Source organism: Saccopteryx bilineata, chromosome 4 (genome assembly GCF_036850765.1).
Source record: "Saccopteryx bilineata isolate mSacBil1 chromosome 4, mSacBil1_pri_phased_curated, whole genome shotgun sequence".
Taxonomy (NCBI): Eukaryota; Metazoa; Chordata; class Mammalia; order Chiroptera; family Emballonuridae; genus Saccopteryx; species Saccopteryx bilineata.
In genome coordinates, this window is record NC_089493.1 from 124,208,171 (window position 1) to 124,226,863 (window position 18,693).

General features: G+C 38.3%; 2 protein-coding genes across 5 annotated transcripts in view; one reads left to right on the forward strand and one right to left on the reverse strand.

The window, feature by feature from the left end:
• Positions 1 to 13,888, forward strand: part of TRAPPC6B (trafficking protein particle complex subunit 6B) — a 57,703-nt gene extending 43,815 nt beyond the window's left edge. Inside the window, exon 6 of the mRNA XM_066277907.1 lies at positions 13,828 to 13,888. Coding sequence (XP_066134004.1) covers positions 13,828 to 13,853 — 26 coding nt within the window. The 3' untranslated portion in view covers positions 13,854 to 13,888. The remainder of the gene's footprint in view (positions 1 to 13,827) is intronic.
• Positions 1 to 18,693, reverse strand: part of GEMIN2 (gem nuclear organelle associated protein 2) — a 28,136-nt gene that overhangs the window by 4,358 nt on the left and 5,085 nt on the right. The window contains exons 5-10 of one of the 4 annotated variants that reach the window (XM_066277901.1): positions 16,024 to 16,137; positions 13,076 to 13,120; positions 11,284 to 11,352; positions 5,038 to 5,148; positions 3,091 to 3,253; positions 1,974 to 2,032 (exon numbers count right to left, since the gene is read on the reverse strand). In XM_066277901.1, the coding sequence (XP_066133998.1) occupies positions 2,019 to 2,032; positions 3,091 to 3,253; positions 5,038 to 5,148; positions 11,284 to 11,352; positions 13,076 to 13,120; positions 16,024 to 16,137 (516 nt within the window). In that variant the 3' untranslated portion in view covers positions 1,974 to 2,018. The remainder of the gene's footprint in view (positions 1 to 1,973; positions 2,033 to 3,090; positions 3,254 to 5,037; positions 5,149 to 11,283; positions 11,353 to 13,075; positions 13,121 to 16,023; positions 16,138 to 18,693) is intronic. The other 3 variants (XM_066277904.1, XM_066277902.1, XM_066277903.1) reach the window with 3 other exon arrangements.

Genomic DNA, 18,693 nt, shown 5'->3' on the forward strand with positions numbered 1-18,693 from the left:
CGCTCTACCGCTGAGCCAACCGGCCAGGGCGAAAAGACTAATTCTTGATCCAGATCCAGAATTGTTCAAGATGCATATGAATCATTTTGCCAAAACAGAAAGTAAAACTATAAAAAACCACTAGGATTATAAAACAAAAAACAAAGGAATTGACCTGAAGGGCTCCCGATTGGCCATTGATGCATCAAAAAAAAAAAAAAAAAAATGACTGCAATGGATTGCAATATATCAAATTTTAAAACCCCTAAATTGAAAACAATAATCCAAAACAGAAACAACCTTATCTGTCATCTTTTGGGATTGCTAGGCCAGAACTTCATTATTCCAAAAGTCAGTAAATAAAGGAAAAGAATCTAGCATGTATCCTTATTTTGGGTTGGGGTGGGGGAGGCTGTATTTTTTTTTTAATGGCCACTTTTTTTATTTTAATATTCATTTTTAGAGAGGAGAGAGACAGAGAGGGAGAAAGAGGAGAAAGAGACAGAGAGAGAGAAGGGGGGAGGAGCAGGAAGCATCAACTCCCATATGTGCCTTGACCAGGCAAGCCAGGGTTTCAAACCGGTGACCTCAGCATTTCCAGGTCGACGCTTTATCCACTGCACCACCACAGGTCAGGCGGGAGGCTGTATTTTTAGGGTAACTAAATTGTTGAAGGGAAGTTGGTTTGTAGAAAAAACTTCTAGCTATAGAGAAATAGAAAAACCAGCATTTTAGCATCCTAATGAAATAATGGATCTATGCAATAATCTTCGATGGCTGACAAAACCAACAGGTAAAAACGTATGGACTTTACCTGAACACAATGATCAACTTTATCAACACTAAACATGGGATAACTAGACTCGTGTGCTTCCTGATGTAATACAACAGCATCCATGGAGTCTTGTCAAAAAATAATATGTAATCAAGCTGCTAGACCTACCTACCAGTTTATAGAAAATACAGAGGCTATATAAATACATTAAATATAACCCATGAAGATTTAGTTGTCAAAACCAAAATGTGAAATTTTACAAGTCAAATTTTCAACAAATGACAAAAAAACCCCACAAAAACCAAGGGGGTTGATGAGGAAACTTAAGAGACATCAAACAAATGCAATAAGTGCATCTTAGTTTTAAACAATTCATAATTAAAAGACATTTTTGAGACAGAGAATAGGAAACATGGATGAGACATCAGATGATACTGAGTTATTAAATTTATCAGGTGTTGTACTAGTATTATAATCATGTTTTTAAAAAGCTCTCATCGCTTTGATACATACTAAAGGAAGAAAAATGCCCTTAAAATACATGAACAAAAGAGAAGGAATAAATGAAACACCCTGGTGAACAGTTAATAATTATCGAACATGGGTGATGAATTCATCTGGGAGGGATTTTTTACTACGTTTGTATGTGCTTGAAAATCTTAATAATAAGCTTAAAAAATAATCATTGGTAAAATAATTAAGGTAGCTATTGGATCCTGTTTGAAAAGGATTCCATTCATTTGAGTAGGTATTGCTATGAATTAGCAGTTATTGCCTTAAAGCTACCAAAACAAAACTAACAGTAAAAACATGAGACAGCCTGACATGTGGTGGTGCAGTGGATAGAACATTGAGTTGGAACACTCAAGCTGTATACCATATAGCCTAGGTATGCAGTAGGCTATATATCTAGGTTTGTATGACTACCCTCTATGATGTTTCCACAATGATGAAATTGCTTAATGATGCATTTCTCAGAATGTGTCTCCAAAAGCCTGCGCTTGCCCTTTGACTTATTTCTAGGAATTTAACCTCAGGAAATAATGGAGCTCTATGTCTAAGGATCTTCACTGTAGCATTATTTATAGGGAAGCACTAAGAGAACTATGATATATATATATTATATTACCCCTCAATTTTCTCTACTGTAAAATGTAAATAATACTCTCCACCACCATTGATAATACTATGACAAAGCAAGAAGCCAAAGATTACTTACCTGCTAACCAAGCAGATTAATAAATTCAAAGCAGGAATCCTCTCATCATCTTTGTTGTTCTAAAAAAAGAAAAAAGTAGGAAGCCACATGTGGCAGAACTCAAATGTAATGTTCCCCCCTAATATTTTGGAAACATTTTTATTAGATGACAGTAAAAATCATGTGGTAATAAGAAACCTCAAAGAAAAACGACAAAACTGTAGAATTAATGATCCCTCAAGAAATATCTAAGATCATCTTTTAAACAAATATCATTAACAGGGAAAATAAATAAGAATTGAGGGCTCTAAGGAGAATACCTTTGGAAAACTTTTTTTCTAGTTCCAAGTGGAGCAGCGCTAAAAGCCTATATTTTAACTACAGAAATGAAAAAAGCATATAAAAATATTTTGAAGAACTTAAAACTGAGATAAAGTGAAATTCAGGCTTCTAGCATAAGACATACCAGTAACATTCCAGATCAAGGCTCTCAATTATGATGGAAGTAGTTCCTGAACTATATACATTTTAGAGAGTTCACTTTAAATATTTGTTAAATCGACATACCTAAGACAAATGGAAAGTAGTCTTACAGAGTATGAAATTTATTTTTATACATTTCAAATAGTCACTTTAACGAGTAGTGTTATAACAGACATATCAGATATTAACTCAAACTTGGGACACATGTCCATGGTGTTACTGTACTCAATTCTTCTATGTGCCAAGCAGTATATGGGCCAAAGTTGAATAAAACATTACCTGGTAATAGCATAGAAGATGAAATATCCACATATTAGCTTTTTTTTTTTTTTTAAGTAAGAGGTGGGGAGACAGACTCCTACATGCAACCCAACCAGAATCCACCTGGCAGCCCCTATCTGGGGCCAGTGCTCGGACCAACTGAGCTATCCTCAGTGCCCAGGGCCAATGCCTGAACCAATCAAAACACTGGCTGAGAAAGGGGGAGAGAGAAAAAGGGGGAGAGGGAGAAGAGAAGCATATGGTCACTTCTCATATGTACAATGACAGGGGATTAAACCTGGGAAGTCCACAAGCCAAGCCAATGCTCTATCCACTGAGCAAACTGGCCCAGGCCCACATATTAGCCTTAATGAAAGAAAAAAATGTGCCTGACCTGTGGTGGCGCAGTGGATAAAGCATTGATCTGGAAATGCTGAGGTCGCTGGTTCGAAACCCTGGGCTTGCCTGGTCAGGGCACATGTGGGAGTTGATGCTTCCAGCTCCTCCTCCCTTCTCTCTCTCTGTCTCTCCTCTCTCTCTGTCTCTTCCTCTCCTCTCTAAAATGAATAAATAAAACATAAAATAAAAAATATTAAAAAAAGAAAAAAATGTGTAAAGGGCCACAAAACAATACAAAGTATACTGGGAAATCAGAGGATGGAGAGATTTTTTTCAGTTGTTGGGATCAGAGAAGGTATCATAGAAAATGATGAAATATGAGCCAGATTGTTAGAGGTAAACAATATTTAGATGCTGATTGGAAGAGACTGAAAGGGCTCTTTGGCAGAGGGAATAAAGTCTAGGAACAAAGCATGAGGAATATTCAGTGAGTAGCAAGTACATTTTATCTGGAATAAGGCCATTAAGTTAGTTTGCACCATGGTAGTCCAATGAAAGTATTTTGGAGTCAATGGACAAGTTTATATTTTGTGGCCTGACCAGGCAGTGGTGCAGTGGATAGAGGATCAGCCTGGGATGCAGAGGACCCAAGTTTGAAATCCTAAGGTTGCCAGCTTGAGTTTAGGCTCATCCAGTTTGAGCATGGGCTCACCAGCTTGAGCGCGGAGTTGCTGGCCTGAGCATGGGATCATAGACATGACGCCATGGTCCCAGGCTTGAGCCCAAAGGTCACTGGCTTGAAGCCCAAGGTCGCTAGTTTGAGCCCAAGGACTGTGGCTTGAGCAAGGGGTCACTGGCTCGGATGGAGGACCCCCCACTCCCGGTCAAGGCACACATGAGAAAGTAATCAATGAACAACTAAGGTGCCGCAATAAAGAACTGATGGTTCTTGCCTGACCAGGCAGTGGCGCAGTAGATAGAGCGTAGGACTGGGATGTGGAAAACCCAGGTTCGAGACCCCGAGGTCAGCAGCTTGAGCGCGGGCTCATCTGGTTTGAGCAAAAAAAGCTCACCAGCTTGTACCCAAGGTCACTGGCTCGAGCAAGGGGTTACTTGGTCTGCTATAGCCCACGGTCAAGGCACATATGAGAAAGCAATCAATGAACAACTAAGGTGTCTCAATGAAAAACTAATGACTGATGCTTCTCATCTCTCTCTGTTCCTGTCTGTCTGTCCCTTTCTCTCCCTGTCTCTGTAAAAAACAACAACAAACTGATGCTTCTCATCTCTCTTCCTTCCTGTCTGGCTGTCCCTCTCTCTGCCTCTAGCTTAAAAGAAAAAAAAAAAAAAGAGTTTACATTTTGTCGAGGGGAGAGGAGGGATGACAAAAAATCAAAAGAGGGCTTACCTTGGGCTTTAAATGAATTTTTACTGTAATGTTTAATGCATGAGTTAGAGGAAGGGTCTGACTGAAGAAATTCAAATCAATTATTGGGTCAGAGACTGCTAGGTGACTACTCCAGCTTCTTATCCCCCCTTACTATGAAGCTCACTTTTAGCTAGGCACACTGCCACCCAGGTAGAAGCAAACATTTCCCGTAATTGCTTATGGCCATGCGACTAAATTCTATCAATGAGCTATACAGCCAGATGTGCCATGGAACCTCTGGGAAGGCTCTCAAGGAAGATGATAACCACCTTCTCTTCTTTCCAACTGCTTATAATGAAATATAGTACAATAGCTGACGCTCCAGCAGCCGTCTTGGACCAGAAGGTGAACTGAGAATGGAAACCATGAGTGGCAGACTCGAAGACCTGGGTTCCTGCCATCCTAAATCTGATCAGCCTACCTTCAGACTTTATCTGAGAAAAGGTTGTTTTAACTAAGCTACTGTTATTTGGGGCTTTTCTATTATGTGGCCAAGTCTCACTTTGACTAATAAAATAGTCCGTGTTTTCTTATTTCAATGGAATCCTGCTTTATTACCGTGTTACAACTTACCACTAAGAGCCTCACTTCAGAGCACCGTCTTGCAAGCTGCCGAATCAGTGAGTGAGCCTCAGGTAATAAAGGCTTTTCAAGACAAGCCAATAAAGCATAAAGCCATCTTCCCTAAACAGAATTTTAAAAAGTAGTAATTAGGAAAATATCGCACCGTCATGTTTTAACTTATTTTTTTTAATGTCTAAATTTGTGTGTGGTTATATGCTATGAATAAATTCACAGAATATTTAACTGTATTATGTTTGGATGTAGGTAACAAAGGGTCATCTAGATAGCACAGTGATATCTTTTTTTTTTTTCTTTTCTATCTTCTAACTATAGACACAGAATATTAGATACTTCAAAATAGTCTTACCCCCAAAGAGTTCATTTCAGAGATTCTTATTACAATATTACAATTATAGTCCTAATTCATAGGTAGAAAACTACATTAAGATGTGTATAAATCCTTAAAAAATAAAGATTTTTTTTTTCTTTGCCCTCTATAGACAGATACACAAATCATTTTATAATTTTATAACTTTTCTCTCTGGGTCTATACAAAGGAACTATATTCTCTAGATGACATAATATAAATATTTTGATACTTCTATAAATACCATGGCAAACTAAATTTATGCCCATCCCCTTTTAAAATGGGTTTTTCTTTTTAATTACAAAAGTAATATATACATAATGCAGAAACTCTCTCAGCATGGTATTTATATACTCTTTAACCAAGCACTTATACTTTCCTGTCACTAGTGGTTTATTCTTTCTTTACCCAAATTTTGTGAGAGTATAATGATAGACATTATACCCCTAGAACGTACGAGGAGCTTCATTAAAATATTTGTGGGATGAATGTTTCACTGTGGATTCACCATAATTTACTTGAACCAATTTCCTGTTGTTGAGCACTTAGGATGTTTAATTAGTTGCTATTATATATTATATAAAAAGCAGTGTGGGCCTGACCTGTGGTGCACAGTGGATCAAGCACCGACCTGGAATGCTGAGGTCGGCGGTTCAAAACCTTGGGCTTGCCCAGTCAAGGCACATATGGGAGTTGATGCTTTCTGCTCCTCCCCCCCTTCTCTCTCTCTCTCTCTCCTCTAAAATGAATAAATAAATAAATAAAATTAAAAAAAAAAAGCAGTGTGATAAATATCCTTGAACTTAAGTTTTAGAGCATCTCTGATTGATTTCTTGGACTAAATTCCTAGAAATGAAATGATAATATCAAAGGGTATATATGTTTATAAAAATTCCTGAGCTATAATCACTAAATTGTATCCCAGAAAGGTTATATCAAATTATATTTTCATCAGTAGCGTATGTAACTGAGTTTATTCTGAGCAACACATCACTCTGGAGAAACCTGAAGGGTATTGGAACAAACCTGAAATAGCATATTTTATGCAACGTACAAAGTTACTTCCGGAAGGAACTAACTAGTCATCCCTCGCCATATCACAGTTCACTTTTCGCGGTCTCACTGTACCGCAGATTTTAAAATTGTATATATCTAATTTTGTATCGCAGATTTTTCACTATATTGCAGGATTCTGTGGTATATAGGTATTTTTATCTATTTATTTAATTATTTTTGCAGTAAAATAAGCAAAATAAGTGTGGTAAAGGTTTATAAGAGTGTGGGGAGGGTTTATAAAGCCTTAAAATACATATAAATAGTAAAACAAATATAAGGTTGCTACTTCGTGGATTTTCACCTATTGCGGGGGGTTCTGGAACCTAACCCCTGTGATAGACAAGGGACCATTGTAATCAATACAAATTTTTCTTAAACAAAAGAATCCATATCCAGGTTTCTTTTACCAACAGTGAGCGAAATATTCTTCTACATGATAAAAGCTATTACACATTTCAACTTGACTCAAATTTTTAGGCCTACATTTACTATGTAAAGGTAGTATACAGGTCAAATGGTCTCTACACTCTGACCTTGCTTAACCCTCTGATTGTCTTAGGCATAATTATGCTGTAAGGTTCCTTTCCTCAAAGTTAATGAGCACACTGTGACAATACTAAAAATTAAAAGCACAGAATCCAAGCCCAAGTAGTCAAAATCTTCCTACTTAATAACTTCCCACTTGGATGATAAATAAGGCTGCATTTCTCAATCAACTAACAGACACGTAATACCAGGTAATTTTAGAAAGGTCCCTTTTTCCTTTTGCTAGTTGATGATATGCAAACTTACTGTGACAAATGTTTTTACTTTAAACACTGATATTCTCAAAACTAGAGTTCTAATGGTATGGTTATTTGGATAGAGGAATTAAACATTGCTGATTTAAAAGACAGATTACTTAAAATAAGACTCAAAAGATTAATCCAGTTAAAATTTAGTAAATCAGTTGTCAGTGGTTCAGAAATACTTTAATGGTTCCTCTGGCTACACTTTTTGGTGATTTGCTTTCATTAATTAATAGGAAAAGCCAAACTTATCACCCTCTTGAATGTGTAATCTTGCAACAAAATTAAAGAATTAAAAAACAAAGTTAAAATAAATATTGAACATATAAAATATATTTAATAAATATTTAAATAAGATTAAATATTATTTAAATAAGTATAAAAGAAAAGGAAAACAGGTAAGTAATACTGATCACTACCCGAGAGAAAGAAATGATATGAAACTTAAAGTTTGGTATCTAGCTCTGGTTGGATAGCTCTGTTGTAGAGTATCATCCTGATATTCAAAATTGTAGGTTTGATCCCTGTTCAGGACACATATAGGAACAGATCCATGTTTCTGTCTCTCTCCCTCTTCCTCTCTCTAAAATCAGTAAATTTTAAAAGTACCTTTAAAGCTCAATATCTAGATTCCAGTGACTAAGTAGCATAAGAATATGAACAAAGTTGAAGTATGTTGATGGTATAGTTAATATAGCAACACATGGGAAAAATACTGTTTCACTAGTATTAAAAGAAATGTAAATTATATTGACTTTGAAATACTACTACAAATTCACCAAATTTGAAATACACAGATTACAAAATGTTAGATTGAACCACTATATGGAATTACTGATAATCAAATGCTTTTAACCTACAACAAATGGCAATTGCATATGGTTCAACTTAAAGTAAGGTTTCAAAGAGCCCTAACTTTAAGCATCTATTGCTGATACATTATAAATTCATTCATTTCTTCTGGAAAACAATCTGGCAGAATGTGACAAAGGTTTATAAAACCTTGATCCAATAATTCTACTCTAGAAATATCTTAAGAAATTAGTATAAATGTTTATATTTTAGTCATGACTGTAAAATACAAGGAGGAACCCAAATAGTCAATAATGAGAATCAATGCAGATGATAAGACATTAAGGCAATGGCAATTATGTGAATTGCACTATCATACAGAAATATATATATATGAAATGTAGCCAGAAAAAACCAAAATGTATATGTGTATAATACATTAATGTTATACATTAATTATAACTATGTAAAAGACAGGTAGGACCACTGAATCAGAAATGATGATTTTAAACATGAAATTTTCCCTTAAAAAGTACATATTATATAGTAGAGATTTAAAAGAAAGAAAATATAAAAATTTAAACTGAAAAGTCTAGTGATATATTTATGGAAGACTTATCTAAGCCCCTTGGCTGAATGGCAGGCTGGGAAATTTACACACCGTACTGTAATTCTGGTTCACCTGTTTCACCTAGCAGACTCTAAGCTTCTGGAGGGCAAAGATTATATCTTACATATTGACAGAGAGCTTTGGAGCCTCAGATACACTATTTGCAAATATCTACAACTGTTAAAAATACTTGTTTCTAAAAATTAAATCTAATTTCAGATGATAAAACTTATTAGGAGACTAAGTAGGTAATTTATATAATGTCCACCAAAATTACCCAACTTTGAAGATAAAAATAAAATGAGCTGTGCCTATAAGGCAATAAAATAGAGGAGCAGTGTAGTATAGTTAAGAGTATAGTCAGACTCATTGCCTGGGCATGAGTCTCAGTTCTGCCATTTAGGATCAATGTGATCTTAAGCAGGTTATTAAATCTCTATATGTTCCAGTTTCCTATCTATAAAATGAAAATAATAGTTGATAGGTTACTAGAGGATTCAACAAGCTATTACATACAAAGTCCTTAGAACAATGCATGACACAGCCTGACCAGGTAGTGGCGCAGTGGATAGAGCGTTGGACTAAGATACGGAAGAACCCGGGTTCGAGACCCTGAGGTCGCCAGCTTGAGCGCGGGCTCATCTGGCTTGAGCAAAAAGCTCACCAGCTTGGACCCAAGCTTGCTGGCTCGAGCAAGGGGTTACGTGGTCCGCTTCTGCTGAAGGCCCGCGGTCAAGGCATATATGAGAAAGCAATCAATGAACAACTAAGGTGTCGCAACAAAAAACTGATAATTGATGCTTCTCATCTCTCTCTGTTCCTGTCTGTCTGTCCCTATCTATCTCTCTGTCCCTGTAAAAACAAACAAACAAACAAAAAAACCCCAAAAATCCCAAAACAATGCATGACACAAAGTGCTATTACTGTTGTTATTTTTTTGAGTTGGATTTAGAAATGTATTTCAAACTTCCTTAAGCCAGTGCCACTGAAAATAGGGTCTGCAGGCCCTGGCCGGTTGGCTCAGCGGTAGAGCGTCGGCCTGGCGTGCGGGGGACCCGGGTTTGATTCCCGGCCAGGGCACATAGAAGCACCCATTTGCTTCTCCACCCCCCCCTCCTTTCTTCCTCTCTGTCTCTCTCTTCCCCTCCCACAGCCAAGGCTCCACTGGAGCAAAGATGGCCGGGGCGCTGGGGATGGCTCCTTGGCCGCTGCCCAAGGCACTAGAGTGGCTCTGGTCGCAGCAGAGCGATGCCCCGGAGGAGCAGAGCATCGCCCCCTGGTGGGCAGAGCATCGCCCCTGGTGGGCATGCCGGGTGGATCCCGGTCGGGCGCATGCGGGAGTCTGTCTGACTGTCTCTCCCTGTTTCCAGCTTCAGAAAAATACAAAAAAAAAAAAAAAAAAAAAAAAGAAAATAGGGTCTGCAGACTGGTTGCTAGTCTGTGCCGTTTGTTACTGGCTGCAGTGAGATCAACAGCTTGTCTCAGGACAAAAATCAACTGTTTGACACTTTTTTCTCCCTCAAAGCAGGATTTTCCCAATGAAGAAAGTAGTATATAGAGTTATATTCTAGTTTAAGTTCATTATTTCACTACAAACAGGTATAGCCTGCATCATACAATTATATATATATATAGTGTGCCCGTAAAGTCATGGTGCACTTTTTTTTTTTTTTTTACAGGGACAGAGAGAGAGAGTCAGAGAGAGGGATAGATAGGGACAGACAGACAGGAACGAAGAGAGATAAGAAGCATCAATCATCAGTTTTTCATTGTGGCACCTTAGTTGTTCATTGATTGCTTTCTCATATGTGCCCAGAGCACAGGCCTTCAGCAGACCGAGTAACCCCTTGCTCGAGTCAGCGACCTTGGGTCCAAGCTGGTGAGCTTTTTGCTCAAGCCAGATGAGCCTGTGCTCAAGCTGGCGACCTCAGGGTCTTGAACCTGGGTCCTCTGCATCCCAGTCCGACGCTCTATCCACTGCGCCACTGCCTAGTCAGGCCATGGTGCACTTTTGACCGGTCACAGGAAAGCCACAAAAGATGATAGAAATGTGAAATCTGCACCAAATAAAAGGAAAACCATCCCAGTTTCTGTAGGATGATGTAGCAGCAGGTGTGAAAACACAGATGATGACGTAACATGGTGTATACAGCAGAGCAGCCCACGGCCATGCCAGTCAAGATATGTGGCTCACTAAATTCGAATCTGTGACAAAGTGCAACATGAATATCGGCACATTTATAACGAAGCGCCACCACATAGGAATAGCATTATTCGGTGGGATAAGCAGTTTGGTGGAGAAACCCCGTTCTGGTAGGCCATCAGTCAGTGAGGAGTCTGTACAGTGTAGAGGCTATATGGGATAGCTACCTAAGGAGCCCTAAAAAATCTGTGCGTGAGCCCACATCGAACTGCACTGAATAGGTCTGAAACTGGGAGAGTTTTCCTTTTATTTGGTGCAGATTTCACATTTCTATCGTCTTTTGCTGCTTTCCTGTGACCAGTCTAAAGTGCACCATGACTTTACGAACACACTGTATATATATAATACATACATATCTATAAATACTGTAGAATCCTATCTCATATATAAGTATAGATAATTTCATCTGAATTATGAAAATAAAAAGATGTAACACTACCAATTCTGGAGTAAAATCTCTTTCTCCAAACCAATTACTCAGATATTCCAAGACACTGGTTACTGTTGCCTAAAAAGGTGGGGGAGGAGGTGGAAGAATTGCATTAATAGTAAAATACTGACAGGTTCAACATGAGTTTCACTCAGTTAGTTAAAAAGCAATTCTGAAAAAAAAAAAAAGCAATTCTGTTATTTAAAGTGACCCCATTTTTTAGATTTCCAGCAAGAACTATGACTCTGTTTAGTAATTTGATTAGATGGCTCATACAATGAGAAGAGGCCATTAAGGCAATTATTCTTATACACTTTTAAGTATCAGTATCATGGTTTAAATCCTAGGACTTAGTTTGTAACTACTAACTTAGTTTATCACTACTTGAAAAATTCCATGTGCTCTTAAAAAATGTCTTTGAATAAAAACTTTCACTTATTTTCATTAAAACAAAATACAAATCTAAACAGAAAGTAAGCTAGAGAAAAATCTGTTTTAAAACTATACAGACAGGCCCTGGCCGGTTGGCTCAGTGGTAGAGCGTCAGCCCGGCGTGCAGAAGTCCCGGGTTCGATTCCCGGCCAGGGCACACAGGAGAAGTGCCCATCTGCTTCTCCACCCCTTCCCCTCTCCTTCCTCTCTGTCTCTCTCTTCCCCTCCTGCAGCCGAGGCTCTACTGGAGCAAAGATGGCCCGGGCGCTGGGGATGGCTCCTCGGCCTCTGCCCCAGGCACTAGAGTGGCTCTGGTCCCAACAGAGCGACGCCCTGGAGGGGCAGAGCATCACCCCCTGGTGGGCAGAGCATCGCCCCCTGGTGGGCGTGCCGGGTGGATCCCGGTCAGGCGCATGCGGGAGTCTGTCTGACTGTCTCTCCCCGTTTCCGGCTTCAGAAAAATACAGAGGGAAAAAAAAAAAAAAAAATATATATATATATATATATACACACACACACACACACACACACACACACACAGACACACACAGACAGAATTTATCAAATTGTTGAAAATATTCTCTGGCTTATTCCTATAGAATTGAACACTTAAAAACACTGATAGAGTTTAGTGTGACTACTATAGTATCTTAATGCAAATGACCAAGTAAGTGAAACTGTCAGCCAGTATAATTTATGACAGACTCTTTAAAATGTCATCTTCCAAGGGTATCCAATGCAAGACAAAACAATCAAACTTTTTAGATGGTCTTTAAATGGCTAATAGAGTTACTCATCTTAAAAGTCTAAAAAAACCAAAATCCCTATTTCTATCCTTTTCCAAGAAATTTATGTAGTGGTTAAATTTTGAGGGAGTCAATAGGTATATGTGAATTTTTTACTGCAAGGGATCAGTGTCCCTAACCCCCGTGTTGTTCAAGGGTCAACTCTATTTCATTCATAATGGAGTACGTAGGATATCTGGAACTAGAAACAGCAATCTAACCTTAATATTTACTTCAAACTCCAGAATCTAAGATTTATAACTGAAATGTATACAATTAAATACTGTAGTTTAGCACCATGATTAAGAGAATCAGTTCTAGAATGAAATCACTTGGGACTGAATCCCTGTGCTGCCATTAAAACTTGCTGAAAAACTACCTGCCAAGTTACTTAACCTCTAATTTTGTTTCTTCTTCTCTAAAAAAGGGTAATAGTAATAACTTCCTACAGTAAGGATTACATAAGAACAGTTAAAGAATTTGGGACAGTGTCTTGCATAAATATTCAGTAAATTTATTCAAATACTTTCATACACATCACAAACAGAACACTACATATATTCTTATTATTAAATGGATTTTACCTGATTCATTCTGCTAACAATACTAAGCAAGGGAGGAAAACCAATCTGAAAGAAAAATGAGATTGCAATTTATTAAGTATATAGTATTATAAGGGAGGAATTTATTTTTTTTTCAAACTGGTTAATTTCACATCACACTGTTATTTAAAAATAAGAAATGGCTAAAACAAAATTACTTTACTGCCTAAAATGTCTTGAAATCTGAATATGTAAATTTAAAAATTATTTCAGTAATTGAAATGTTAAAGTATGACATTTTTTAAAAATGATACTGATATATTAATACTATGACATTAATATGTGATATAAACTTTAAAAAATCTTTAGCTAAAGCTAGTATTTTTAGGAATTAAGGGCATTTGAATTGGAATAACTTTTTTTCTTTTTTAAGCAGATTTTAAAATTTATTTATTCATTTTAGAGAGGAGGGGGGAGAGAGGGAAAGGGGGAGAGAGAGAGAGAGAGAGAAAGAAGGGGAGAGGAGCAGGAAGCATGAATTCCCATATATGCCTTGGCCAGGCAAGCCAGGGTTTTGAACTGGAGACCTCAGAGTTCCAGGTCTACACTTTATGCACTGCACCATCACAGGTCAGATCGAATGACTTTTTCAAACCTAATGTGAATCAATTCAAAAATATCTACTTTGAAGTTTAATGCTGCGAGCCTTGATTATGAAATAAGTACTGACTTATGAGAAACTTAAGAGGACATGCATTCAAGTTGAATAACTTTTGCATCTTTATTTTTTTAAGGTTTTCGAAAAATTTTTATTTATTGATCTTAAAGAGAGAGAAGAAAGGAGACACAGAGACATGGATCTGTTCCACCCATCCAGGCATTCATTGGTTGAATTTTGTATGTGCCCTGACCGGGTATTGAACCCCCTACCTTGGCCTATCAGGATGACACGCCAACCAAATGAGCTACCCAGTAGGCCAAACTCTTGTATCTTTAACTGGTCCTTTCACGTGGCATATGTAATTTGTATGTATTTTATGAATAAATTTTAATTCTTTATTAAATTAAAACAATGTAATATACATTAGGGATTATCCAAAAGAATAGATTGCATGAGAAACAGTGCCACATCAGCACCCCAGGAAATTTGAATTTATTTTCACTCCCACCACATGTGTGAGAGTGCCTGTTTCCCCAGTCCCACCAACACAGTAGACTAAGCTTTCTTTTCCAATATATTACCTGAAAAATAGCAGCTCAATGTACTGTAGTTACATTACATTTATATTACAAGACAGTTTGTGCATCTTCTCATATAAGAACAATTTGTATTTCCTTCTCTGTAAGATGTTTATTTGTATTCTTAGACTATTTTTTATTTAAAAAATTTTTAAATTGAGTTCTTGGTCTTTTTTGTGATTTTTTGGAGCTTATACATTTTGGAAATAAATTAATTTTAAATAGGAAAAACACAATGTGGTACCACATAGCAAACAATAAATACCTATTCAACATAACAAGAACAACATAATATAGGGAGTTAGTAGTAATGCAAATGTATTCAAAGAGTTCCACAGACCATGCAGACTTCAGGGCAGGTGAATCCTGAAGGACAAGAAGGACTTGCCCACATAATTTATGAAGCCATGTGAAATTTAAATATACTCTCAACATTTCATCTCCAGAATATACAATTTACTAAGAATTTTTAAATATGTCTCTAATTGTGTCATATATGTATTTTCCTGTTTCCCTGAATTCATTACTCATTGTTTGACTAATCATTGAAAAAAACAAACAAATCCTGGCTCTGACTGGTTTAGCTCAGTTAGTTAAGAGAGTTGTCCCAAAACAAGAAGACTGTGGGTATGATCCCTGATCAGGGCACCCACGGGAAGCAACCAATGAATGCACAACTGAGTGGAACAACAAATGAATGCTTCCCTTCCCCCTCCTCTCACTCTCCCTCTCTCTGTCTCTCTGAAAATAAAAAAAAGAAATTAAGCCCTGGCCAGATAGCTCAATCAGTTGGAGCACTGTCCTAGAGTGTGAAGATTGCTGGCTCGAGTCCCCGGTAAGATATGAAGCCAACCTAAAAAACATCACGACACATTAATCACATTGATTCAGAAACTGGGATACCAATTTTTCTTTCTTTTTCTTTTTTTTTTGGTATTTTTCTGAAGTGAGAAGCAGGGAGGCAGAGAGTCAGACTCCCGCATTTGCCCAACCGGGATCCACCCAGCATGCCCACCAGGGGACGATGCTCTGCCCATCTGGGGCATTCCTCCATTGCAACTGGAGCCATTCTAGTACCTGAGGCAGAGGCCATGGAGCCATCCTCAGTGCATGGAAAAACTTTGCTGCAGTAGAGCCTTGACTGCCAGAGGGGAACAGAGAGACAGAGAGAAAGGAGAGGGGGGAGGGTAGAGAAGCAGATGGGTGCTTCTCCTGTGTGCCCAGGACTTCCACACTCTGGGCCGATGCTCTACCGCTGAGCCAAATGGCCAGGGCCTGGGATGCCAATTTTTAAGTAAGAGAGATAATAAACTAAGGGGCTGGTGAACATTTTCTGTAAAAGGACAAACTAAATATTTTATGTTTTGCAGGCCATACACTGTCTTAGTCACATATTATTAGTTTGTGTTTTACAATCCTTTAAAAATATAAAAACCAAAGCCCTACCCGGGAAGCTGTTTGTTACAGCATCATTCTAATGCGTCAGGGTTGCAGGTTTGATCCCTGGTCAAGACAAGAATCAACCAATGAATGTATAAATAAGTGGAACAAATCAATGTTTGTTTCTCTCTCTATATATCTCCCTTCTCCTTTCTCTAAAATTAACAAATAAATAAAAAACCATTATTAGCTTTCAGCTGCACAAAAATTAGGCTGTGGACTGGATTTGGACCAGGCTGTAGTTTGTTGACCATTTATACTACATGATGTGTCAAAACTAGAATACTTTTTGTTTATCCACTATCACCTACTTGTATATAATCTATTCCAGGATTTTCATTTTCAGCAGGTCCAACAGCCCCTTCAGAACATAACCTTTCACCCAGACAAAATTTTTTCCAGCCTTCTTCATCTTCAGATTTTGGCTAAAAGGAAAACAACAACAAATTTACTTATTTCTATGTATTTTTAAAATACTGAACTGTGAAACAAAAAAAATGAGGATATCCATATTTTCCTACCACCTCAATATGAAGATATGGTTCCTATTATGGACTGAATTATGTCCCTACAAAATTCATCTGTTGAAAACCTAACCTCAGGATATGACTGACTGTACTTGGAGACATGGCCTTTATAGAAATGATTTAGGTAACCAGAGGCTGTAGAGTGGGCCTACATTCAATCTGACTGGTGTACTTGTGAGAAGAGGAAATGTGGACACCCAAAGAGACTGAGGATACACATGCACAGAGAAAAGACGATGTGAGAACACAATGAGAAGACAATCTGTGCAAGCCAAAGACAGAGGCCTTGAGATAAACCAAAACTACTGACACCCTGACCTTAGACTTCTAAAGAACTGTGAGGAAGTAAGTTACTATTTGTTTTTTGTTTTTTTAATTTTTTTTTAAAGATTTTATTTATTCATTATAGAGAGGGGAGAGAGAGAGAGAGAGAGAAAGGGGGAGGAGCAGGAAGCATCAACTCCCATATGTGCCTTGACCAGGCAAGCCCAGTATTTTGAACCGGTAACCTCAGCGTTTCCAGGTTGACGCTTTATCCACTGCGCCACCACAGGTCAGGCAGTTACTATTTGTTAAGCTAACCAGTTTGTGGTATTTTACTATGGAAGCCCTAGCAAATGAATACAGTACCCAAGAGGTCACAACATATATGGGACATGTTTAGTGTGGCGCACACTTTAATGGACATTGACAAGCAAGGGTACATACAAAAAAGGATGATTAAGATGGAAACTGGTATAAAAAATGCACTAAGAATGTTTCTAAGAATGATGGATGTTTGTTCGAGGGAAGGAGACATGATTATATATATACTTCACATACTCGATGGGCTGTCCAGTCAAAGAAGAAATAGATTGATTCTATATTGCCAGATGGAAAAACCAGGGAAAGGGGGAGAAGCATTCAGTGCAATTTAACTATCTTAACAAAATTATTATTATTATTATTATTATTATTTGTATTTTTCTGAAGCTGGAAACAGGGAGGCAGTCAGACAGACTCCCACATGCGCCTGACCGGGATCCACCCGGCACGCCCACCAGGGGGCGATGCTCTGTCCATCCGGGCGTCACTCTGTTGCGACCAGAGCCATTCTAGCGCCTGAGGCAGAGGCCAAGGAGCCATCCCCAGCGCCCAGGCTATCTTTGTTCCAATGGAGACAGGGCTGCGGGAGGGGAAGAGAGAGACAGAGAGGAAGGAGAGGAGGAGAGGTGGAGAAGCAGATGGGTGCTTCTCCTGTGTGCCCTGGCTGGGAATCGAACCCGGGACTTCCACACGCCAGGCCGACACTCTACCACTGAGCCAATCGGCCAGGGAAAAATTATTTTTATTTGTACACATCACTTTGCACTTTGTATTGCAAAGTGCAATTTTTTCCCCATGAGAATAGCTTCCATTAGATTCTCAGGATGAAGATGAGGCCCCTAAAAGGTTAGCCTGCTGTCCTGAAACAATGTATCTACCTTTCTATATTACTCCATTAAGACTGAGATTATTTCAGCTGTAGGTAGCACTGCATACCCTGATTACTAAATATAGTAGGTGTTTTATAGATGAATGGTTCAATCAATGGATTGATCAATCTGTTTATATTTACACAGGTTTTTTTAAAATTTTATTTATTTATTTATTTTTTACAGAGACAGAGAGTGAATCAGAGAGAGGGATAGACAGGGACAGACAGACAGGAACGGAGAGAGATGAGAAGCATCAATCATTAGTTTTTCGTTGCCCATTGCAACACCTTAGTTGTTCATTGATTGCTTTCTCATATGAGCCTTGACCACAGGCCTTCAGCAGACTGAGCCCCTTGTTGGACCCAGCGACCCTGGGTTCAAGCCGGTAGGCTTTTGCTCAAACCAGATGAGCCAGCGCTCAAGCTGGCAACCTCGGGGTCTCAAACCTGGGTCCTCTGCATCCCAGTCCGATGCTCTATCCACTGCGCCACCACCTGGTCAGGCTATTTACACAGTTGACAGAGTGTGCTTTAAAATATTTCATTTTATTATTTTTGTTTACATTGGCCATGATGAACCTATGTTACTGCTACATAATACGGTATTCCTGTTTTGATGAATCATAATTTATTGAATCAATTTTGTTAGGTCACTTCATTTTTTAAAAATATTTCATTTATTCATTTTAGAGAGAGAAGAGAGAGAGAGAGAGAAGGGGGGAGGAGCAGGAAGCATCAACTCCCATACGTGCCTTGACCAGGCAAGCCCAGGGATTCGAACCAGCGACCTCAGTATTCCATGTCGATGTTTTATCCACAGTGCCACCACAGGTCAGACAGGTCATTTCATTTTTGACAAAATTATATCACCATAATGTTATTGATGTGGCTTCTTTCTGAGTTAGTAAGCATGTACACAAAGTCCTTACACTAAGCAAGAAAAGAATAATATATCTGAGGGTGGAGGGTGGGAGAGGAGTGTAAAAAAGGTAAAATAC